Source organism: Strix uralensis, chromosome 4, assembly GCF_047716275.1.
Source record: "Strix uralensis isolate ZFMK-TIS-50842 chromosome 4, bStrUra1, whole genome shotgun sequence".
Taxonomy (NCBI): domain Eukaryota; kingdom Metazoa; phylum Chordata; class Aves; order Strigiformes; family Strigidae; genus Strix; species Strix uralensis.
This window is the reverse complement of record NC_133975.1, coordinates 90,389,752-90,407,813: the sequence shown is the minus strand read 5'-3', so window position 1 is coordinate 90,407,813 and position 18,062 is coordinate 90,389,752. Positions and strand designations below refer to the sequence as shown.

The 18,062-nt window shown below is 48.4% G+C and overlaps 1 protein-coding gene across 3 annotated transcripts in view; it reads left to right on the top strand.

The window, feature by feature from the left end:
• Positions 1 to 18,062, top strand: part of LOC141943117 (transmembrane protein 263-like) — a 242,063-nt gene that overhangs the window by 219,802 nt on the left and 4,199 nt on the right. For all 3 annotated transcript variants that reach the window (XM_074867787.1, XM_074867788.1, XM_074867789.1), the window contains one exon: positions 17,326 to 17,886. In XM_074867787.1, coding sequence (XP_074723888.1) covers positions 17,326 to 17,612 — 287 coding nt within the window. In that variant the 3' untranslated portion in view covers positions 17,613 to 17,886. The remainder of the gene's footprint in view (positions 1 to 17,325; positions 17,887 to 18,062) is intronic.

The window sequence follows — 18,062 nt, the reverse complement described above, 5'->3', positions numbered from 1 at the left end:
TCTATATTTGGTATCTCCAGAGTCAGAGACACAGTATGTGTAGCCTGTGGGCTTCACAATAATTTCTGCTACTTAGTTCTTCATAATTAAAAAGAGTTCCAAAGTAAATGGCCAGTTCCTCAAAATTACAAACTTAAAGTAAAACTTGTATTTACCTAATCAACTGTGATAGGGTCCTAATTTACGAGAGCAGGCTGTTTTCTCAAGGCCTAGAACTGCTTAAAAGTTTGAAAATGCTCAGATGCAGGTGTTAACAGCTCTAATGTCAAGACTAAAATTGTCATGTGTGCACAGTGAAAATTTCCAGGCAACCTTAACTGCTGGTGATGTTTCACCACCCAAAGGCAGTGACAAGCCTGTTCTCAAGCAACATCTATCTTCACCGCATCAGTGACTCTGGAAATTGAGAAGTGATCTGTGTGTGGTCTACCTTTCTCTTGTTTGATAGACTGATTTTTTTTTTCCCTTACTGTAGCATTTAAACCAAAGTCTGTGTGTCTCAAAGCAGCAAGCCACTTTAAAAGAAGTAGTTTGCAGTGAAGAAAATTCTGTTGTTCACTAGAAATAACCACACCATGGACTCCATTGACCAGAATAAAATGCGTAAGGTTTTGATGTATGCCATATACTTAAGTGGATGACAAATATAGATTGAGGTGATGTTTATGCCAACAAAAGATTTTTGTCTACACAAACAACGTTCATATACTACACATTTAAGATTTTAACAGCTGCAGACAGGTAATGCTTTACATTTCTTCTCTCAACCTGCTTGTTAACAAGTACTTACCCAAGTGTAGTAGGCTAGGAATGAAGGTAGAAGGTTGTAAGGAGGTGGAGTGGAGTAAAATTTCGAAGCCTTTCAAACTTCCTATTCTTTGGCTTTTTAGCATGTAGGGCAGTTGGGGGTTAAGTGACTGAGCTGTGAATTTGCAGCCTTTTGCTGGTTGGATTTGCAAAACTGAAGGATTTTTGCTTTGATTAACAGGATAATTAGAGCTGTATTGTAAGCATAAGCTTCACTGAGCTTTGCAAGTACTCATTTCTTGCCTTGACCTCAGAGACTCACCACCATCCTTAATGGTGTGCAGAGCAGGCCCAGGGTGTCTATTTAAAGACCTCCTGTGCACTTAGCCAGTGCCTCTTTCCTGCCCTGCATTAAGCTCCCCTTTGGCAGTGGTGCTATTTCATAGCTCCTGGGTGGTTTTTTTTCCAGGTTGCTGTCAGTCAGCTTAAAAAATTCTCACTGAGGTCATTAATGCAGTGAAGACCGTGTGAGCTGTGAGGGGCCAGGGTCAGGAAGCCATGAGCCTCCATGGCACCCGGGGACAGAGGAGAGGAGGCCAGCGGCATTACAATGCGGCTGCTTGGATGCCGCTCCCCCATGCTGATTCGCCGCTAGTATCTTTGTCCTCCCATTCTCACTGCTCCTCCTTTCACAGTGGAAATCAGTCCCACCGAGCGAGTCTAACTTGCAATAAAGTCTTCATAGTTAAGCTGCTGACTCCAGAGAAAAACTGAAATCTTCATCAATCATTTTGCCTATACGGTATCTCTCAGTAGGCAAATTTTCTGCTGGCAGCATTCACTGTCACTTTTGAATCTTTTTGCAGTGGTCATTTGGTAGCTCCAACGTAGACACTAAACTTGAGAGAATTCTGAGTCTCACATCATGCATCTGTGCCATTCTGAGTTTCCAGACTAAATGAATTATTTCGTAAGTAACAAACTGATCAACCGTGATCCTTGAGCAGGAAAGGTGTGGGGCAGGGAGTATTGGACTTTGCTAACTAAGCAGGCTCAGACATGAACTGGGGTATCTCCCAGAAAATTAAATAGGTGGCACAACACAGCCTGTTTAGCCTAAATCAACATTAAATCAATCAGCATTAAAGCAACGCTGATTCTGCTTTTGCAGGTCCTGCATTGTAATTAAACATGAACCTAAGATGCTGAACCCAAAAGTTTGAAAGCCGTGTTGAGATGTTAAAGTAGTGGACACCTTCTGAAGTTTGTCAGGATATGTGATGTTTCATCTAGGTAGTTACTGCTGTCCTGACTGCTCAGTTCTCAGAACTGAGTATCTTGAAAACTTATGGGGTTTTCTAAGATCAGGTTCAGTCTCTTTAGGCAAATTTTAGTATTTCCAGACCTAGCCACTGTTTTTCCATTTCCCACTGTTTATGGATGGAAAGTTTGGTGTTCCAGGATCTATCATCTCAATGGAAGTTGATTCCCAGATGAGCTTCATTTTCCATGGAGATCCTCGATGGGTTGTGGGGCAGAGGAGGCAGGTGAAGGTAGAAGCAAGTTGACTCCAGCACTGCCTGTGTCTGTGCAGCGGTTCAGATGCTTTCCTGGCAGTCAAGACCAGCTGGACTGAATACCTAGAAGCGCTCCTCCATACACGCCAGCTCTGTCTCACTGCACTGGCTCCTGGGAAGCTCTGGTATGTAGAATCCAACCGCCATCAGGGCTTGCCATAAGGATAAGTCTCCAAGCAGACCGTTTTTGGCTCCTGCTGTAGCAGTCTCTGAAAAGAGCCCTTCTTTCTGTCTTTCCTCCACCTCCCTTTCAGAGACATGACCAATGTTTTCCACAAATGGAGAAGTTTACAGTTCCCCACACATCGCAGTCCCTGCCAGAAATTTTGTTTTAGTTGCCACAGCAACAACTTAACGAATTTTTAAAGCCCCTGCCACTGGCCGTGCCTCTGCCCTGTTTGTTCGTCCTGTGCATTTCCCCAGCACCTTGCGAAGCTGCAGAGGCAGTGACTGAGAGCTCTAATAACCCAGTAATGGATCCAATTATGGCTGTTAGTGCTTCTGTTGAGAATACATGAATAAGTAAATCCGTGCGTAAGGATGAAAGAGTGTGTTTTTAAAGCTGTCTGAGCGGTTTCTGGGAGCAGTGGCCACGTTGCTCTTACAAAGCCCTGGTGGAGGATGGCAGCTGAGGACTCAGCAGCCATTCAGCTCCCCTCGAGACCACGCAGGCCTGCAGGCTCCCTGTGAGTTGTTATGTGGTCACTAGCAGGTGACCATTGACTTACAGGCAGGGCCTCACACCACAAGCATTTGTTTGTGCTTGTTGCAGTTGCACTTCAGGTGCCTCTTGTAGGGCAGCTGGGTGCTGGGGTGTCTGCTGACAGAGCCTCTCTGTTGATGGCAGCCATACGCACAATAAACAGTGCTCCACTTTCATTAGAAAGTGTCACCATGTTCGTGTGGTTATGGGGGTTGTGGCTGCAAATGGATTGGGCAGGACAGAAAAAGCACTAGCGAACTTTTGCAGGAAATGTTCCACTCTCTGAGTGCTGTTCTATCAGTGCAGGAAGATCCTTGCATCCTCTTCACACCACCAGAAAATGTGTTACTTCCTCTAACTGTCACTGGGTCTTCCTTCACCATCTACTGATAACAGAGGGGCATCTATCCTCACCCAGCTGTCACCCATGGTGACATATCTGTGGTCTTCTGTCATCCAGCAGTTGATCGGACAAGGAAAGGTGCCCTCTTTTGTTCCCGATGGTTTCCTTCCTTGTCTGCCTTTTCCTAGCTGATGCATAGAGTGGTAGGGGAATAAATGTCTTTTGGACAGCATATGGTAGATTTTGAGGAGGGAGGATCCTGAATGTCAGCTGTCCCAGTGCTGGCTCCTCAGATGTCAGAAGGGAGCTGGAGGGGCAGGCATCTGAGCAGGAGAGGTTGGCTGCAGAAGACCTTGCAGCAAGCAGTGCCCTGTTCCTTCCATTCCCTGCATATTTGTGGCAGCAGGAGGAGACAATCACACTCCAAGATTGAGGCAGTGAGCTCATTGCACCCAAAGTCATTTGCAGGGACCAACTCCTGATGTTGTGCGTAACCAACCAGGAATCCTTACGCTTGTTCTAGCCACTCTTCCCTTTCCCGTCTCATTGTCCCATTTGTCCCAGAGACCCATGGTTGCACAGCTGCCCTGCCAGGGTTTATTTTTCTAGTGCCCTTAGAATGTCACTGTATGGGTTGGGACAAACTGGCTGCCAAAGACTGTGGTGGTAATTCCCTGAAGTCAGACCTCCATGCTTTATCCTGTAAGATATCTAGTGGCCCTTGTGAGCCTGTGAGTGTGAGGCTGATGGTCTCCCATTAGCATTCAGAAGACAAGAAAGAGCTGTGAAGTGGAATCAGCATTAGCTTTTTCTGAATTGAAACTGCTATTTTGTGATGAGTTGTTGGAGGGCTGCTTTACAAATCGGCCTGTGAGGAGTAGGCTGGGAAATGCTGACAATACGTCTGTTATTGGACGTAGATATTCCCTTGAAGCCTGAGATTCATTTCTACACACGACATGCTGTTTCTGTATAACCTTTCTTTCTGAAGTGAGGTCTCGTTTTCTTGCCCTATGGGGATTTGCAGTATTAGCCTGCTCTTGTTAACTGCTGAAAATCTGAAATACTAGGGTAGGAATTACAGCTTGGAAGAGGTCTCTGAAAGCAGTTTCTGGAGAGTTGAGCCCATTTTACATATAGATCTGCCCACAGATCCAGGCCCCAAGAAAAGTTTGACATACTCTGCAAAATAAGATACTCTTTGTCATCTCCCAGACATCAGGGCAGCTGAGAAGAGAGTTAAAGAAGAGCTCATCTCCTCCCTGCTCAGCTGATACCTCCAGGAAAAAGGAGTGATTCTTTTCCCCTCATCTGGCCTCACCTAGTTGTGTCACAGGAGAGTTCATTTCTGTTATGCATCATTAATCTGAGTTTCTAATAGCAGTGAAAGACTCTGAACTTGGTCGACAGAGAAGTTAACAATCAGTTTGCTGGAGTCCTAACGGTTGATCACTTAGCCTTGGTTATTAACTGCAGGCAAGGACCAGTTTCTGGGAGATAATTGGGGTCATAAACAATAGCTCTGTAATGGAGACTGTGCCCTAGGAGAGGGACTAAACATATTCAGCTGTAAGAAACTTACTGCCTTTGGATGGCATCCAGGTGCTGCCATCAGCCAGCTAGAGTTCAGACAGCCAAGTTGTTGCTGTAGGGAAAGAGAGGCCTTTAGTGCTCGGCAGACAGCATCTATCTGTGCTCAGGATGGCCCCTAGCTGGAAAGATGCTTGAGTGTGGCCACAGGAGGCTTGATAAAACTTAAGCCGAAATCTGGAAGGTGCGGATCGGAGGCCATGTGTCTTTTAGTCCGTTTCAGAAACAGGACTCGGCATTTACGAGTTCTGCAGCCTGGGCTAGGGTTGGTGGTGTCAGCTGGATTTTCCCAGTTGAAGGCATCTGAGAGGTGAAGTGGCCCCCTTAGGTTGTTCTGGCTGAATGGTGAAGAGGTCTGCAAATGTCTTGCTGCTGCAGCTTTCGCTTGAGCAGACGCGTGCTTGTGCACAGCAGGCATGAAATGTATGTGCAGGGTCTCCTAGGCCATTTGGGCTCTGCTGTAGTGTTGTCGGAGAATTAAGAATTCTCTGCCTGGAATTCCTTGATACAGAGTTGGTTTGTTGCTAGGAAAAAAGTCCAGAAAAACACCGTTAACAGATAGGAGGGTATTTAAATAGAAAGGATTTTTGTTTGTACTTTCTAAAATAAAACCCAGTTTCTGACTGCTGAGCCCATTAAGAATCCCTGCTGGGAACACAATGTACACAGGGGTTCTCCAGGCCATGACAAGATGTTTTCTTTCAGTGGAGAGCTTGTTGGGACTGGAAGATAGCTTGATGGGATTTCTGATGTGGCATCAGCCTCTGATTAGATTCATGTCACTCCAGTTGTTCCCTGTATGCGTCTGATTGGAAACAAAGGGAGGAAAATAAAGGTGCAAATGAGTTTCTATAATGATTGCACTAGGCAAGATAGAGTGTGGCATGTTGGGATCTGGAGTTTCTGAAGTTTTTACCCTGTCAAGAATGAGGGTAGCATGTGCACGTTTGTGGGCCTCAAACTGAGCTGAGCACCCTGATGTGAAAGCTGGGAAGGTACCTGACACACAGATCCCGCAGCTCTGTACCATGGTACTTGAAAGCATCCTTAGGTACTCCCTCATTTTTAAAGGAATCAATCGTTCTGCCCTATTGCTTCCCACATGTACAGAACTGCAGAAGAAAATTTAAGGGGAATCTTTGGAGGAGGGTAATGTTGCCCTTCATTTCCTGATAGCAAAAGCATGACAGCATTGCCAGGCTGGGCTACATTACAGAATCAAGACAGTAAATGTTGTCTTAATGTGGAGACCTGAAAGGCTGCTGTAGGTGTGCAGCTGGATTTTTTCCACTGAGCCCTTTGCTCTGACAGCAAAGTCTGGCTTTGCTTGGCTTCGATTCAAAACAGGTAGGTACTGGAGAAGGGCAGTGATCCCGGAGGGGTCTCAGGTTCTGCAGGCTTTCAGCCTTCCCCAGCACATCGCTATCCCAGTCAGGCACATGGGAGGATTTTCAGCAGCTGGTAAAGTGAATGAGAGCAGAAGTATTAGTGATATTTCTGATCCTGGTCTAGCATGAAATCCCTGCTGGGAACTGGGTTCACCAGGCTGAAGGGCATCTTTTGAGTTAAGGAAGGTCCTGCTGAAACTGGTGGGAGGTTGTTTGTTGTCCCCCCTCCCAGTGCCACAGAGATGCACTGCAGGCTAGAAACTCCTCAAGAGAACTAGAAACAGAGCAGGGAGGGAATCTGGCTCCCTGCCTGCACGCACTACAATTCTGGTACTTTATCGTCAACTGGTCTTCTCCAACCAGTGAGGGGGATGCCCTGAGCAAGAGTCAAGACTGACGCAGGAGAAAGCCAAGAGGTGGCAGGGGCTCCTGCCCTTTCAGCTAAAGTGAAGCCTGTTTATCACTGCTTGGCAGTGGGGGAAAGCAAGCTTAGATAGACCTCCCAAGAGAGGCTGAGAGTGTAGGGCTGAGCTGGCAGCTGCACCGAGGAGGTGGGCAGGGGTGTCTGTTATTCCAGATATTTCTCCAACTGTATGAAGCACTCATCTCAAAGGGAGGCCTAGATATCCCAGCATCTCTGAGAGCCAAACTAGACCCTGGCTCCATGGCACTCCTGCCACAGCGTCAAAGAAGAATCCAATTTACCTGCCTCACCAGACAGAGCCCTTTGGTAACCACCGGGAAGCAGAGTGTGCGTGGGATCCCTGCTGTGCTGTATTGAAATCTGCCCTGGAAAGAGCAAGAACATGAATATGGAAGGAGGCGAAGGGAACTGTCACACTCGCGGCTTCATGTTCCTAAGCGGCAGCTCTTTGTCTGTGCAGCACAGAGGAGGAGGTTTGATGTCTCCTTGGGCAGTGTTAGTGCTACCTCTAATTTATGCATTCAGGGCTGAGATTTCCAGGTGGCAGGCTCACTGGGAACACAACGGGTAGGACCGGCTGGCTCATTTTGAAGTGACAGAGGCGAGGGGACATGCGAGAGGTTTGGGTGTAGAGCTGGGGTGTGATTTTTGCACCGGAATAGATCTAATCATCTGAGACATGGATGGGTCCTGTCCTTCCCTGTTCAGCCTGGCTGTGGGGGAGGGATGCTCTGCCTGTTCATCTCTTTGCTCCCAGAGGCAGCATACCTGCCTACTCATGACTGCAGCGCTCTCCCCTTGACAGCTGAGATGGGGAAGGAGTTTCTGAGACTATGCCATCGAACACCTACCACCAGCAGAATAACAAAGGCCCTATCCTGCCTGTTGCTGGCATGCTGAAGTGTGAGCAGGCAAGCGTATTCGTCACTCCCCACTAAATCCACAGCTCAGATGCTTCCACAGCACACAGCTTTTAGCTTAACTGCCTTGTTATCCTTTGGATGGACAGAAAGACTCCTGGATAGCCTCTGGGATGAATGGGTCATTTCTCTGAGTCAAAAAATCTTCACTCAGACCTTAGGTTAGTTAAAAGTTGTGGCTTTGCTTTTTGAGCCGCCGTCCATTTTTTTTCTTCAGTTCCTCCATGTGCCTTGGAGAGGGGTGGGGAGAGCATAATCAGAATAAATGGGGAATTCCTGGATTTTTCACTGGTGCCAGCATCCATTGCTCAGCTGCTCCAGAAGTTGGAAGAGGAAATGCCTGAACCTGGGTCCTCCCCTATTAGCAAGGCAGGATATGTTCCCAACATTACTGGGAGTATTTTTGGAAAAATTCTCGGATATCTCAGCTGTAAAATGCTTGAGTGTCAATCATGTGTTTCCATAAGGTAGAGAGATTAAGCCTTTAATAATAAGGTGACAGAGTACGCAAAATATTCATGGCACTTGGTGAACGAGCAGAGCAGACTTTTGATGTCTGAGCTTGGCAGGTTGGAGCACCTTTCTGCTGGTTAGACATGTCTGTCTTTCGCTCCCATGCCCATTCCCAAACTGCTGCTGGGACCAAACTTCAGGCACTTTTTGATAAATTGTGAGTTAACAATATTGTTGTGGGAAGGACTTCTAGCCTTCCTGGACAGAGGAGGCTTAGCTGAATCTGCCTTTGTTTAAAATCCACTGGGTAGCACTAGAGCATGAAAGAAAAGTCATTTCTTACATAAGCTTGGATTATATTATTTACTCTCCATTGTTTGTAAGGGCCTCAGAACCATGAAAATGACCTTTATTTCTCTATGGATTTTGTCCTTTTTCATTTTACAAATATTGATTACTTTTTTTTCTCCTGTGTCTTTATTAGAGCTGAATTAACAAGGCTGTTTAACAAGAGCCTCTGATTCATTTGGGGTCTTTTCGTGCCAGGTGCTATCACAAGCAGCTGAAAGCAGCTCAGTGAAGAATGTGCAACGACTGTTACAGAATTGACGGAGGAGGTGATGTGCCCTGACAAGAGCTGAGCTAGCATGGGTCAAAGAGCAGGCTTAAAAAGATGGTTTCTTCAGCCTGGGAACAAGTGCTAGGAAGGGTTGTTTTTAAAGAATAAAATTTTATGTCTGAAAGCTCTCCTTCCTCAGACCATTAAAGCTTGAAGCCACTGAAAATCATTGAGTCTACTGCATTATTCCAGTTCCACCCACAGATCCCCAAGTGAGATCAAGAGCCCCATATTCACAGCAAGAGCTGATTCCTGTCCTTGTGATCCAAAATCTCAAGTGTCATGGTGATGAGACTCCAATAGGAAAAGGAGCCATTGGTGCAGCTTTATATGCTCTTTCTTGCCAGGCTTTTAAGGAAGCCTCTTGACTGATTCAAGAGCTTGTAGGTGGAGCAGAGAGTGGAAATTGAAGGTGTACAGGGACATAAAGTTCAAACAAACTAAGTCTGATGGCCCCTTTTGATGCTTTTAACACAAGTGAGAGGGAAGGTATAGCCCAGCTGATAGCTATCCCTTGCTGTTCATACTTGCCATAATGCACCGCTGCGGTTTCTCACGCGGGACCTGGAGGTTGACAAGGGTAGGGAGGAAGCAGCCGCCATGCACACTTCTCTGGGGCAAGCTGAAATCTCGTGCCTTTCGGGATTATCTCTCCATTCTGTCAGTGGCCTCAAGACATCCTATAGGGTTTTTTAGTGACCTGTCTGGCCAGTAGCAGAAGCCTGACCTTCTGCATATATTCCATACTGAGAAAAAGGGATTTCACGATGGAGATAGAAGTGGTATGTCCAGTTTTCTTTCTTCCTGAACAGGCATCGCCACTTGTAGCTTTGCTCTAGGACTCTCCTGTAGGCTCATCTTTCTTACAACCTACACACTGTGGTGGGAGATGACATTTGCTTTAAATGAAACAAGGGTCGTCTTAGACCAGCTGTTGTACAAGTCTATAAAAAGGATGAGTCCTCACCCTTAAGCACTTATGATCTATATCAAAGGATGGCAAATTTCTGAGGACTTTGTCCCGGGGTACACTTCTTTCTCTCTGAGATGAGAGATTAAGTGTGCCAGTGGGAGCTGGGAGATTGTCTCTAAGAAGCATCAGGAGCCCAATCTGTTAGTGCTTATTTGTTTCCCCTCCGCAAAGGGTGGACTCCTGCCTTTCCCAGCCTGCTGGGCTCAACAGAGCTGGGACTAGCTCCTGCCTGCCAGCCCACTCTATTGCAGTCTGTGCAGGATCCCCAGCATGCTGTCTGGGCAGTCACACTGCCCACGGCTGAAACGGGCCAGGAAGGTGGAGAGGAAGCAGAGGAGATGTAGCTGTTACCCAGCAGGTCAACAGTAATGCTGAGGACAGAGCTGGATCTCCTGGCTCCTACCTGATCCACTTCCTTTCTAGTAGATGATGCTGTCTGGCCTGCAACTACCTTGAGTTTTTCTAGAGCAGAAGGAGCATTACCTCTGGGCTGTGGGCGGTCCTGGTCTTCAGCATCATTAGAGACCACGTCTATGCAACCAGAGTAGCTGAAGTCGTGTAAACTTAGAGGGGAAATAAGGAAATAAGAATCAAAAGGGTCCCAGAGTATCCTGGTTGAAGGGGACTCTGGCTGTTCCTTACAGGCTGTTACAGCTATATAAAAGAGGTATTTCTGGATCAAGAAAACAGTTGTCTTCTGCAGAAGGGCAAAGGAAAGGAAATGCTAATTTTTTCAAGAATAAGAAAGCCATCTGAAAGCACTTAAGAAGTGAGAGGACAAGTTTATGCCCCTCCTCCAATTAATACCTTTTCTTGCAAAGTGCAACAGTTCAACAAAAAGAGTGAAAATGGGATTCAGCCACTGCTTGGGCCATTTTGCAGGCGGTGTGTGAGGCTGGGCAGTGCCCTTGGGCTGACTCAAGGCTGATCAAATGCTTTTTCCACTGGGTTGTTAGCTGATCTGAGGCTGATCTCCCTGAATTCTCCTTTCAGTGGAAGTTTCAACAATACCACTGTCTCTCTACAAACAATTTCCATTTCAGTGACACGATGCTTCCCAACAAAAAGAGTCAGAAAGCTCCCAACCAACTCTAAGCCTCACACTTCCACAGTAGGAGCTTCAGCTGCTTCTCCCTGGGAGGCTCAGCGGAGGAAAGCAAGGCACCCCATATCACTGTTCGTTTACCCTCCTGAACCCTGGCTCTCAGTGCTTCAAGGTAGATGCCTCAGCAGTTAATACTGCTCCTGGGGCATGTGCAAGGAACAATTAAAGCTCATTGTGCCAGCAAAGAGCCCTGGGGTGAGCCTGGCTGTGGAGTCAGCTGCCCTGTTTTGCTGTGTGCAGCAGCTTCCCGAACAATCCTGTTGCAGAGAGACACGAGTATCTCTTGCTGATTGCAGAGTTAAATTTTAAAACTCAAGGGCTAAACTCAATGGGACATTTCTAGGCTTTTTGCTGGGGGAACCGTCTTGGTTTGTAGTATTCAGCGCCTGGGCAGAGCAGGGCTGGGGAGAGCACAGCTGCTGAGCCTGTGAAGCCATTTCCAACCAGCTGCAGCACGGGACTGACGGCAGGAGTGAAGCACGAGTGTTTAAAGAACGAACACTTCGTAGTGCTCCCTTTAACACTTTGTCTGTGACACCACAGGATCTTGATCTTTGATCCTAAAATGACAGAAAGGACATGAAGAGCAGTTCTTCATCTCAGATATAAATGCTCGCTACAGCTGTGCCCCACAAGGATCAGCGAAACCTTCTCCAGCTACAGGCAGGAGGCTTGGAAGAAGACGGTGTTGGCCATTCCCTGGAGAAGGGTCCTGCTAGGTAGTATACAGCGAGATTTCTTTTGTGCCCAGCAGTGAGTGTGGTCTCTGCCTGCTTCAGCTGCTAGAAGAGAAGTGTATCGCCCAAATGAAGAGTCTCAGCTCCAGGATAAACTTGTGTAGCTCCACAATAGCAGGCTGGTGTGTGTGGGGAGGGTGCAAGCTTTTCCCTTGCCTTTGTGACTTGTCTGGAAACTGGAAACCTCTCCAGAGATAAATTGGAAGTTGTCATTGGCATCTGTACTGTGAGAATGTCAACAGGAATCTGTCAGCGCCAGTCATGACGATACAAACACAATTTCCTTGTTTAAAGCGCTGCACCAACTGTACCTAATTAACCTTCACGACAGCACAGCAATACAAGGAAATAGGGATCATTAACTTCAGCTTTGCTTTACAGAAGGGGAAGAGAAGCAGCAGTGCCAGCTCCATGCGTTTCAAACTGAGGTAGACTTGGAAAAATCACAAGGTTAAAAATAACAATAATCCATTTGGGGTTCTCAGAGCCTTAAGAGTGCACTTGAATCAAACTTTCAGGTTTTTCTCCAACAGACATCAGGACTGGAAACTTCTCTCCCATACATGCTTTTTTGTGACTCAACAACCAAGGCATTTAGAAAATCACACATTCTCAATCACAGTGGTGCAGAGGCGATAAAGGTCAGAGCGATTTGCTCAGTGTTCCTTAAAAATCAGCTGGGCAAAGCTGGGACTAGACTGTATGAGTAGCTGACCCTCCACCCCTTGCTTGTTCCTCCAGACCAAACATTTTTCTAGGTGGAGGAACCTGCCTAAATCCACCAGTGGTCACTTAATAGCTGCCAGAGGCGTAATTCAGGCTTGAACTAGTGACCTCATCCCTTCCTCTCACATCTGCTGAGGGACAGACTGATGACATTGACTGTTTACATTTTGGTCTCTGAGCCAGCCCAGCTCCTTTGCCTGGGGCCTAGCAGGGATGGAAGGGTCCTAAAGATGCAGAACCAGTGCTGCTCCCTGACACTGCTTTCCTGGCTTGGGGCTGTTTTTGTAAGTTAGTAGGAAAGAGCAACTTGTACAAGTCCTTTTTAAAGTAAAGAGTTCTCCCTGCCTGTTGTATCACCTGCTGGCAGAGGCTGAGGGGAGGAGTAACACCTGTGCCATTTGTCCTGGGCACCAGCACAAGCTATCATTTTGTGTCACCAAACAAATACAATGCAAAGCCCTGAGGAGTCACCGTGGCAGCTTTGAAAGTTTTATCTGTTATTACCAACAAACTGATCTCACTTCTGCCCGGAATCATAGATGCTGTCAAGGATCAGATGAGAAGACCCGGTTTTGTCTGGAGCCCCAGCAGGCAAGACCCCTGCTAAGGAGAGAAGCCAGTGGGGACCGCAGAGGGCTGTGGCTGAGGAGGAGGGCCCGTTGTGTGGGGTGCCGACCCCAGCCCAGAGCGCCGGCATTCATACAGGAGTGCGTTTTATTCATCTCTTTTTCTCCTTCTTCTTCTGTTCTAAGCTGACACGGAGTGAAATGAAGCTGAAGGGACCCTTGAAAAGGCCAGGTCATTGATGGAAAGGAAAAAGGGCTTGGCAGATGGTGAAGAGCTTTCATGAGCAGCATGAGCTGCGGCCGGCTCCAGGGAACGGAATTGTTCCCTTGCTCGGGCTGTGTGTCTGTCTCTCTGATTATTTTGTGTATTTCATCTCTGCTGTCTGTCTCACCCTTAATCTGGGCTCCTCTGTGCCAACAAAATGCTTAGCTCACTCCATTGTCTGAGAGACTAATTTGCACTGTAAATCTGATGCTTATCTTACATGACAGCTTACTGTGGGGTTTATTGCAGTCCTGAAGACAGACAAACTGGGGATGGCTAGAAAGCTTTCGACACATCATATGGAGCTTAGAACAAATATGACCTATTTCAGCTTGCTGCCAGGTTAGGATGTGGCCCCTTGTGGCTGGGGTCACAAGGGATTTCTGTTTCTCTTTTCCGATCTATTCAAACCTGAGATTGGGGGAGGTTTTATTCTACAGTTTCTGTTCTGTGGTGGAGCTGTTGGAATGCCTCTGGATCGGCCTCCCACCCTCCTAGGGCCAGGTCTTCCATCCCTCTTCCCCGGTACCCGTGGAGTTTTAAGGACCATGAGGGTGGCTGCAGACCAGGTGCAGGCAGCGTGTGAGCACTGGTGCTCCAGTGTGCTGCAGCTTCATTGTCTCTGCCTAGCTTAATCAGAAAGAACCTTTGTCCTTGTCTTTCTTCATTAGTATTTCCTGACACTTTCTCCAATATGTTGTAGCTCTTTGCTGACAGAGTAACATCCACCCTCAATCTCGTCTGCAGTTGCCTCCTTCTCTCTGGTCCCTGGGCTATCCACCTACAGGCATTCACATATCATCTAAGAGATTTTCACACTAGTGTTGTTCAAATAGCTGAGCAGCTCCAGAAGCTGAAATCCTCCCACAGAGGGGTTCCAGGTAGCCTCAGATGCAGGTTTACCTGGGGAGAGCCAGGAAGATTATTGCTGCTTTGATATAGCTCTTGGCTCTGCAGCTGAGCACGCCAGTAGGTGTTTAATGCCCAGAGCTTCTGCATTGCAGTCCCCTGGGACGCAAAGGATCCTGCTTCCCCAGGCAGGGGAGCAGGAAAACAAGATGTGCCATCCTCAGAGGATGGTGTTCATTTGGAGGACCACTCTGATTTTCACTGAGTAGAGTTCTGCTTTACATTTGCATGGATTTCTGGACCCCTCTGTTCTTCCCATCTTCGGTCTGAAGACAAAACACAAAAATGGCTGTACTGGATAAGCTGTGTGCAGCAGTTGAGGTGCTGGCAACTGAACTGGAAATGGAGCCAAGGAGTCTCAGCAACATTGAGGGAGAGGAGAAAAAAAACACTTAGAGAAATTGTTGAGGAATAAGCAAGCAATATGTTGTATACTGAGTAGAACTGTAGCTGCTACAGCAGAAATTCTGTACTGGCCCCTCTCAAACTCCATTTTGCTGACCAGATTATCAGACAGATGTGTAACCTAAGGCTTATTCTGAGTCATCAGAGCTGGTGAACACCAGACCCCTCGTAGGCACTGCCCTGAGACATGCCCAAGGGAGAGCTTCTGTACAGCCTGGGAAAAGCTCAAGGGAAGACATATGACTCTGAGAAGACTCCAGAATCTGAAGAATTTCAGAAGAATACAAGACAAAAATACCTAGGAAAGATCATCACACCACCTAATTCAGGCTCATGCCTAGTCTAGGTTAGGCTGCTGTACGCAACCTCCTCTGAAGAATCCCCCTTCTGTTCCTCAGCTAGAAATGGAGTCAGAGGAATTGAATCACCTTACTTAAACTTCTGTGTTAAATGCCTGAAAGTTAGCAATTTGAATCTGAAGACATCTTAATTTGTTTCCTAAGAGGCCTAGAAAATCCCCCTTTCCCACAGATAACATGGTGCAATCTGAGAGTCCCCGGTGTGAGTGGCTGGCCTCCCGTCTGCCCCAGTGCTTGTAGCACAGGCAGCAGCTCTGATCCGGTTGGCAAGGTCAGGTTGTCCCTTCAGCCGCGTGCATCCAGCACCCCAGGGCAGCTGGTGCTTCCAAGGATAAAATCCGTGCCCTGCTGCTGCTGCTGAGTGTTTTCTGTCAGGCTTATGGTTGGTTTGTTTAAAAAAAAGATAAAAAAAGTCAAGAAAAAAGCTTGTTTTCCAGCAGCACTTAGAGACCCCACTGTGTTGCGTGACATGCGGACAACAGGAAGATCGTCTCTGCTCCAAAGGATTCACAGGATAGCTTGGCAGAAGTACACTGAATAGCAGATGTGGTAAAGACGCGGCATGAGACAAGTTAGCAACAGTAAGAGGAAGATGTTTGCTTACACTGACTAGGTCTGACATCTCCATCAGCCGGGGTGTGCAGCGTGCGAAGGCCCCGCAACTTGATGAGCGGCTGGGCCAGTCTCCCGGCACTCCCCAGGCCTTTGCTTGCTGGCAGAGGAAATCCACTGCCTACATCGGCGTTGGCTCTGATCTGCGTGGAAGTGAAAGTGGGAGGAGACATCAAAGGGAGGTTTCCAGGTGAAGTTTTCTGCTGCCTGGAATATTATTAACAGTCAAGGAAGGAAGCTGCTGCCAGGCTGGATAAACAAGAGGGGCTTTCTTCTTGGGGAGCTTTAGAGAAAGGGGGTGGGGGGAGGTGAGAGTGTGGGAGAGTGCAGTGGAAGGGTTGGGATCTCAAAAGAGAAAGTGCATTCAGCCAGCATTCGGCTCCCTGCCATCAGCTGTAGCGAGCTTGTCCATCTGCTTAGGTTAGCGGAGCATCCGCCTGTGCAGCCCAGCCCGGGCGGGTGGCTGAACTGGGATGCCGCAGCCAGGCTCTCTCCCTCTTTGGTCCCAGGGACAGATGCCAGGCCTGTGCCCGTGCCGGGGGGACGGGTGTGCGCAGGGCTGTGCAGTGCAGACGGGCTCCTTCCTTGGGGCCCCGGCAGAGCCTCCGCCGTGCTCTGTGCTGAGACAGTGGCTGGTGCTGACACGGCCCCTGTCCGGGGCTCTCTGCAGAGGCATGACTGCACCATGTTTTTATGCAGGCTTGCAGAAAGGCATTTCCACCCCTGTCATTTCCCTGCTTCTCAGAAAACGGGGTATGTATTTAGCAGGGTGCGAAAGCCCTCCTGCTGCATCAGCACTGTGCAACCTCTCTTCTGAGTAGGTAATGGGTTAGAAGGGCTGCTGCTGCTCCAGGGATCCTGTATTCCCAGCTGGTGCTTGCTTTTCTTCCTGCCAGGATTGCTTTATTGTATTTTTGCAATTATTAGTAACTCATCTCATGTATGGAACTGGCAATGAATCAGAAGTCAGAGGATCCAAAATATCTCGCCCTGCGAAAAGAGCAGCTCCTCCTTTGCTGCCTGCAAACAGCATTGTTATGTGATGCAGAGGGAGAGGAGTGCGTGGAGGCCGGCAGGAGAGCTGTCGGGTTTGAATCCCGTGAGTAGTAGTTCAGAGTCAACCCTTTCCCAAGAAGTGGTGAGCTGTGAACGTTATGTCTGCAGTGTTGTGGGCAGGTGCGATGGCAGCTTGGGTGGGTATATCGTGCTGGCCTTGATCCAGTTGGCACAGGTAAACCAGCAGTGACATAGTGTAGCAACTTAAGCACTGTCTTAACACTATTAAATACGTCGCTGAGATCTCCAGAGGACTTGTACAACCTGAGGTGACGTTTGTGTCACTGTATCTTTACTGCAGTTTGCTATCTGTGCTAGCTCAATTACGGTTCTCGCAGATAGGTCTGTGCTGTGCTTCAGTCCCGCATGTGACACTAGCGCAGACCTGCCTCCGAACAGATGCTTCTGAGGACCTGCAGGCCACGCAAACGTCAGCAGTTGCTGTCTGCAGTTCATGCCTCCTATGCTGGCATTAGTCTTTGTGATTTACTGGTGTCAGCCAACACGCAGGGGAGGGGAATTACATCTCTTGTTAGTGGGATTTGCTTTGCGTTGCAGCACTGGGGCTTGCAAGTTTGGGGCTGTAACTGAGCCACCTTCTTCCCTTCTCTGTCACATGGGCAATTCTGCTCCCACTCCCTACCCTCCCAGAGCCCTCTCCTGCCATGCTGTCAGCATGGGATCACCCTCGTTCCTCCTTCAGGCACCGAGAGGTCTGGGGCTGCAAGACACAGCACGTATGGGAGTGTGCACCGTGATGGAAAACCCTCCTGGGCTGGGAGAGGTGCCCAGGGAGAAGGTCTTTGGCATGGATGCTTCTGATTTTCCCTTTCTCTCTCTCCCCGCAGATGCCAGCAAGGACCATCCGCAGCAGCAGGCAGGGGTGATCTGGAGAGTGACGGGTGGCCTGTTCAGTATCACCCGGGGAGCCGTGGGGGCCACGTTGGGAGGAGTTGCTTGGGTGGGCAGCAAAAGCCTGGAGCTCACCAAAACAGCTGTAACCAGCGTCCCCGCTGCTGGCGTCGGACTGGTGAAGGGCAGCGTCTCGGCAGTGACCGGCAGCGTCGGAGCCGTGGGCAGTGCGGTCGCCAGCAAAGTCCCTTTCACTGCAAAGAAGAAGGACAAGGCTGACTAATCCCCGTCACAGCTCCCTTCCGAAAGATCAACCTGCCCATACTCTCCCCCGACACAGCACCTCTTTGAGTTGGAACCAGCCGCTTCAGGGAGGGTCAAGCACCCGAGCAGACTCCGGCTGCAGCCTGCTCTGCACCACCTGCCTGGCTCAGAGCTCACAGAGCCGCTGTCAATGCCTTTCACTCCCATCACCTACTGGGAACCATCTTTACTCCGAGGGCTTTAAAGGCACCGTTGTCTCTGTCTTGCAGTTTCCTTCCTCCCTTCTTGCTCTTGTAAGCACAGAGGGGTGGGACAGGGCGTCAGGCTCCATCTGCCTGGAGGTGGGGGGAGTAACAGGGGAGGGGGAGGAACTATGCCTGGCTTGAAGTGTGGGTTGTGTAGTCAAATTCGACTTCAGCTGGGAAGACAGCCTCTGAAACACCCCTTCCCTTGGCTCTGGGAGGCGTGT